The 7,329-nt window shown below is 37.7% G+C and overlaps 1 protein-coding gene across 1 annotated transcript; it reads left to right on the top strand.

Annotated features, from left to right (window-relative positions):
• The first annotated feature begins 385 nt into the window (after positions 1–385).
• Positions 386–558, top strand: LOC143548461 (uncharacterized). Its single transcript, XM_077039625.1, has one exon. The coding sequence runs from the start codon at positions 397–399 to the stop codon at positions 541–543; it is 147 nt and encodes a 48-aa protein (XP_076895740.1). The 5' UTR covers positions 386–396; the 3' UTR covers positions 544–558.
• Positions 559–7,329: the final 6,771 nt, after the last annotated feature.

Here is a 7,329-nt window from a genome sequence, read left to right as displayed (position 1 = left end):
AACGTAAAAAACTTTCGTAATACGAGAGATAAAATATAGTATGAAATATATGAATATAGGATAGGGAATGAGTTAGAAATGCTCTAAGACTCGCATTGTAAACATTAAAAGTTGCCGAAGAAGTCATATTATTTTCGCCACCTCTAATGAGATGAAAACAAGGAAGGCCAAAAGAGACCAACAAGTTTTTCCAGAGCTAAATTAGTGAAATCCAGAACATGACAGCTGCACGAACTTGTAACATACGCAGTCACGATTATACATCATTAGTTGGGTAGACGTAACCACACGATTGGACCGCCTAAAAACATAGAACACATCGCTCATCTATATAATATAGCAACAAACAGTTGCGTTGTGTCCAATTGATTGTGTCAAGTATCAAGATCAACAAGGATGGTGATGGGTTTGAGTTTACAGCTGTTGCTCGATTTAACAGTTGCTGGGTTTTCGCTGATGATTGGATTTGGGATTTTCGCAATCATCGCTGCGATTCTATGCTCTGCTGCCTTCTTCCACAACGTCAAATCTCACTCTCCCTGAGTTTCTTCACTGGTATGCATCTTGTTTTGTTTTACATTCCACTTTAACTCAATTTGTTTGATTAATTTTTGGGAGTTTGGGATTTTGAAATAGTGGTGATACAGGAAATATAAGGCTAGGGATGAAGGCTTGGTTTCGGATAAACTCGGTGCCGATGGAAGTGTTGATATATTTTCGTACTTTGGGTCTTGTAAATGTTGATGTAGTTGGAACTTATGTAGTATGTTGTAGCGCTTGTTTCTAATCTAATCAAATAATGGGCATAAAATGTAAGAGCATGTTTGGAATTGAGTTTAAAAAATGTTTATTGGTTTATTAATGTTTTTAAAATGTTCATTAAATTAAAATATGTTTAAATTAAAATGTGTTTAACAATCAAAGAAATCTTTCTTATTTTAGCTCTTTGAAATGGTTAAAAAGCAGTCTTTTGAAGAAGTTAATAAGCATTTTTCAAACTCAATCCCAAACATGCTCTAAATATTAGATGTGGTTTAGTGTGCTAGAAATTATTGGACTACTCAGGGGCTCGGGATTCTATTCGGCTTGGTCGGTAGCATGCCGCTAGTGGTTCGGTTTGGGGTATCGATTTCATATTTCGGGTAGCGTAACATGATAGTGATCGATGAGTTTATTTCGGGTAGTGTAACATGATAGTGATCGATGAGTGTGGATGTTGTCAAACGGCCATGACACCGTTTTTTTTCTTTTCTCTTTTTTACTGTTTCGAACAATATGATTAAAACTAAATTTAACACTATAAATTACAGTTACCAAGTATACATGTTGAGCAGTTGTGGATCTGCCTACGAAGTTATGGTTACCATTCCCAGTTTGATGTCCTAAGTGCTTAAGCCCCATGGAGTGACATGACACTGAGGGAGAGGCAAAGATAGGGGCTTAGGTTAAGAGGGGGGGTAGAGAGAGGAGAGATTGTCAGGGGAGAGGTCGATGTAGAGGGCAGCCGAGGTGACCGTCCTCTTTGCATTGGACTGTTGGAGATCGTTTTAGTTTGTGATGTTCTACTTAAAAGAAGCAACGACTTACTAAGCCCAGGCAAAACAGAGGGTAGGATTGGCCCCAAGTTTGCAGCAAAATTGGTCCAAGTTTAAAACTGGTTTGAGTTGGAAAGTTTTTAGGAAATTTAACATCTAAGGCCTACCTTTTCAATCAAACACATAAAGTTCACTGTATGAATTACACAAAATAATTTAAAATCTAAGGTCAAAAACCAAAATGAATTTGACAAGCTTTTAATGAGTTTTGTGTGTCTAGGCGTAGATGTACTGATGTAATAACAAAATTTGCATAACTATGCTCAAGAATAATCAGCTAAATTGGAGCCAATTGAGCAAGACGCCGAAAGCAACACAAAAACTGTCATCATTTGACTCGGTCTTCAAACTTATAAAATTTTAGACCGAGTTTGGGCCGATAATCAAATGGTTAGATAGTCCGGCCGAGTATTTTAATGGGCTTAGCAATTACATCCAATGCTTGGCTATTGAAAAAGGACCAAAACCAAAAAGATTTATGTGAAGAAGTTTTAATGGAAGGGAGTTGTGAAAACCTGTGAAAACCTTATGTAGAATCGTTTTTTTTTTTTTTTTGTTTTTTTGCACATGTAATATATGTTGTTACATTTAATATAAAATATCGAAACATAAAAAAAATTGTTTTGCTATTTTTTAACATTTTTTTATTAATTTTTATACGTGTTTTCAGGAGAGAGAATATGTTATATTTATGTTTACATTTAATATTAACTTAATTGTGGAGCACAATATTCAAACTTTAATTAAAAACAGGTGGTTAAGAATGAGTTTCTAGAATTTTTACAAATCAAGTGTTTTTATTTTAACCTAACCATATATATATATATCTGTGTGTGTGTGTGTGTTTGTGAGAGAGAGAGAAAGTGAGGTCGCCCCCCTCCCCCCTGAGCGCCGGTCTTAATGAGGGCACCCTTCCTTGAGCGCCCCTTGCTGAGCGCCCTCCGTCGGTGTTTAAGCCCGAAACCGTCCCAACCAAGCTCTCTTGGACGTTCATAGGGACCCGTCTTATGGATTATGTTAGAGATTTATCATTATTTCCTCTTATATCACATACAATTAAATAGTAAGTTATTGCCGATCCAATTAATTTCTTGGTAACATTATGATTAAATTATGATTTTAAAATTTCTTTGCGTTTTCTTTAAAATTATTTTGCATGATAATCCATCTAGTTTGATTTTAACACACTTGTGAATTACGTAAATAGATCAACATACATTTATCCTAAATTATTAGTTGATTAACAGATTACCAATCTTTAGTGTCATAATCTACATATCATCCAACCATTAAAAGAATTAAATTGTTCATTTACTAGTTAGTCGATTTGCATATTTGTATTAATATATTAGTTGAATTCAATTAACACTAATAATTTTTGTGATTGTAAATTAAGTTATACACTTTATAAACCTATATAGACTTCCTCAATATTAAATGAATATTCATATTACATTTAACATTCTGCCAAACTTTAAAGATTCTTGAAATTGCAATGCTTGCTTATTGTTTATATATTTTACTTCAACAAAGATTACAACAAAGATTACATAGTTTTATATTCATATGAACATAGAAGTTCTACAAATAAAAAATTCATGTTTAAAACTACCACGTTTTGTTTGAGCCACAAATGCGGTTCTACCAATATTTATTGATTCCTTATTAATTGAGTATTGAATATTTCTAGAAATGATGATTTATTAGGGTGTTGGTGATTTGTTAGATTTACATAATCTCTAAATTCTATAGATCTCAGCTCGGTTGTTTCGTCCCAGAGAAATATGGATGTTTTCTTTTATATGATTGTTGTTGACAAAGTAGAATGTTATAACTACTAGCTAGATTCAACATGCATTGAATTAAAAAAAAAAGTTTTATATGATGTAGCATGATAATACCTTAATACCTTTGTGCTAATTATCACGAGTGTAATATTATATATATATATATATATATATAGATATAAAGTAACTAATGATGATGGTCCATGAATTGATGTTTTTGACAATTTTTGTGGGGAAAAGGAAGATGAAATGATCTGACTTTTGAGTATGTTGTTCAACACCAGGAATATAACAATTTGTGAAGTTTTGATGAAGTTTGAACGGCTACATCTTCTGGAACGATCAAATATGTGTAGAAAAGAGATGAAATTGAGCTTTTCTAAGTAGATCATGAGCTTAAAGGCTCACCAATTAAAAGTTCATTGTGGATCGCCAGATATATGTGTACGCACATCCATAATGAGATCTACCATACAATGTTATGTGGGAAAACCATAACAAGGTGAAAAACACAAAGTTTTCTCTACAATATCCTCTTTATTCATTGATAGCAATGATAGTACGAAAGATGAGATAATGTAAAGATCAGGTACAAGTTGGACCAAATGAACCAAAAGGTCAAATGAACACAAGCACAAAACAACCTATATATAAGCCTTTTGTGACTTATGTGGCGCATACGTGTTTTATGTGTTCAAAACATTAACGTACATTTCAAACCATCAAGAAGAAAAGTGATAAAAGCAAAACCAAACCCGCAGCTCAAGCCAAAGTTGACCCACCACCTCAAGCCAATAACTACTCAAACTCTTCCCGCCACAACAACAAAAAGAAACCCAAACAAAACCACCAAAACTATGCCGTTACCCAACCGCAACCACAACAACAACCCCAAGCTCTCCCACAAAATCGAAAACCCTATACCGGTATTTTTCCACTATACAACAATTGTCAACTTCATCACCCATCTCACTAACCTTGTCGCCATTGCACCATTTGTAACCGTTTTGGCCATCTAAATAACACATGTCGTTCCGCACAACGTACTCAACCCAACCAACCAAGAACCACTCCACAAAACACCCAAAATGCTTTACACCTTACCCACAAAACCCTTCTCAACAACCCCGAGCTTGCTTTAACTGTGGTGACCCAAATCATTTCCGCAACAATTGCCCACGACTCACTTTTGTAAACCAAGCCCAAACTGTAACCATACCCTACTATCAAACCCAAGCCTACCAAGTCCAAACCTACCAACCTCAACTTCCCCAACTCAATGCACCACTCATCCAACCCATGCAAGCCATCCAAGCACCTCCTCCTCCACCACCTCATGCACCTCAAGGAAATCCCGGTAACCAAGGACTAGCTTTTATGATGAATGCTAATCAAGCTCAAGTTGCAAACGATGTTGTGAACGGTATGTTTCTAGTGAACGAGCATTTGGCTTCTATATTATTTGATACGGGTGCCGATAGAAGTTTTATTTCATTAGAGTTTGAATCTACTCTTGCCGTACCTCGCACTAAGCTTTCTCGACCCTTTTCTGTGGAAGTCGCCAATGGAAATTCTATCACCATAAACTCGGTCTTTCATAATTGTTCTCTCACTCTTTGTAAGCGTAAATTCTCCATCGATCTTATTCCGATGCAAATAGGAAGTTTCGATGTCATAGTAGGCATGGATTGGTTATCTTTGCACCGTGCTGAAGTCGTTTGTCATGATAAATTCATTCGGATTCCGCTTGTCAACGGTAAAACTCTCAAGGTCTACGGCAAAATGTTTCCTAAAAGGCTCAATCTCATGTCGTGTTCTCAATCGCAAAAATACTTACGCCAAAAGTATGTTCCGTTCCTAGCCCAAGCGGTGGTAAAAGACCACAAGGAAAGAAAAATCCAAGATATCTCCATTGTTTGTGATTTCCTCGACGTCTTTCCAGATGATGTTACCGGTCTTCCATTCATTCGTCCGGTTGAATTTCGAATCGATCTTGTTCCCGGCGCAATGCCCGTGGCCAAGGCTCCTTACCGTTTAGCCCCGTCGGAAATGCAAGAGTTATCAAACCAACTCGAAGAACTTTCCGACAAAGGCTTTATTCGTCCAAGCTCCTCTCCTTGGGGCTCTCCCGTCCTCTTCGTGAAAAAGAAAGATGGCTTGTTTTGCATGTGCATCAATTATCGTGAACTCAATAAACTTACTATCAAAAATCGTTATCCTTTGCCACAAATCGACGACCTCTTCAATCAACTCCAAGGCGCAACGTGTTTCTCCAAAATCGATCTTCGATCGGGATATCATCGGTTGCGTGTTCGCGAAGAAGACATTCCAAAAACCGCATTCCGTACTCGATATGGACATTTTGAATTTTTGGTCAGGCCCTTCGGGTTAACCAATGCACCCGCGGTATTTATGGATCTCATGAACCGCGTTTGCAAACCGTTTCTAGATAAATTCGTTATTGTCTTTATTGATGACATTCTCATCTTCTCTAAATCCAAAGCCGAGCATGAGCATCACTTGCGTTCCATTCTTGAACTCTTAAGGCAAGAACAAATTTATGCCAAATTCTCCAAATGCGAATTTTGGTTGGAAGAAGTTCAATTTTTGGGACATATCGTAAACGACAAAGGTATTCATGTTGATCCCGCTAAAATTGAGGCCGTTAAGGATTGGAAGACTCCATCAACTACCACGGAAATTCGATCCTTCCTCGGTTTGGCCGGATATTATCGGCCTTTCATTCAGAATTTTTCCAAGATCTCTTTACCCCTCACCTCCCTAACTCATAAAGGAAAACCATTCGATTGGGGATCCAAACAAGAAGAAGCCTTTCACACTCTCAAGGACATGCTTTGCAATGCTCCCGTTCTAACTCTTCCCGACAGAAACGACGATTTTGTTGTATTTTTCGATGCTTCTCATCAAGGTCTCGATTGTGCTCTCATGCAATGAGGTCAAGTCATCGCTTACGCATCAAGGCAACTAAAGGTCAACGAGAAGAACTACACGACTCATGATCTCGAACTGGGTGCTGTTGTTTTCGCTCTCAAAATCTGGAGACACTACCTTTACGGTACGAAATGTGTTGTGTTTACCGATCACAAAAGCCTTCAACATATTTTTGACCAAAAAGATCTCAACATGAGACAACGATGTTGGGCCGAATTACTTAGTGACTACGATTGCGAAATTCACTACCATCCCGGTAAAGCAAATGTTGTCGCCGAAACCCTTAGTCGAAAGGTTAATGTCAAATCCGTTTTTCTCCTTAGCGTCATTATTCAAACCGATCTTCAAATTCGTATCATTCAAGCTCAGCGTACCTCCGTTGAAGAAGGCAACATGTATGATGAAATGTCGTGTGGAGCCGAACTGCAACTTGAAACCAAACCTGATGGTCTTTTGTACTTTCTCAATCGTTTGTGGGTTCCGATCGTGATAACCTTCGTACTTATATACTCGACGAAGCTCACAAGTCGCGGTATTCTGTTCATCCCGGTGCGGATAAGATGTACTTCGATCTTCGTGCTACATTTTGGTGGCCGGGTATGAAAAAGGACGTAGCCTTGTATGTATCTAAATGTCTTACTTGCTCAAAAGTCAAAGCCGAACATCAAAGACCTTTTGGTCTACTCGAGCAACCACCGATTCCCGTTTGGAAATGGGAAGACATTGCTATGGACTTTATCACTAAACTACCCAACACCCAAAAAGGAAACGATAGCATTTGGGTGATTATCGATCGTTTAACCAAATCTGCTCATTTCATTCCGATCCGCGAGAAGCATTCTGTCGAGCAGCTTGCTCAAATATATGTTCGGTAAATTGTGTGCCGACATGGTTTACCATTGACTATCATTTCCGATCGCGATGCTCGTTTTACTTATCATTTTTGGCGATCTCTTCAAGAAACCTTGGGAACACATCTCGATCTTAGCACCGCT

This window comes from Bidens hawaiensis, unplaced genomic scaffold (genome assembly GCF_021521415.1).
Source record: "Bidens hawaiensis isolate Kalapana, Puna unplaced genomic scaffold, B.hawaiensis_p1.1 tig00000935_1, whole genome shotgun sequence".
In the NCBI taxonomy this organism is placed as follows: Eukaryota; Viridiplantae; Streptophyta; class Magnoliopsida; order Asterales; family Asteraceae; genus Bidens; species Bidens hawaiensis.
The sequence above is the reverse complement of the archived record's forward strand: the minus strand, read 5'-3'. Positions and strand labels throughout refer to the sequence as shown.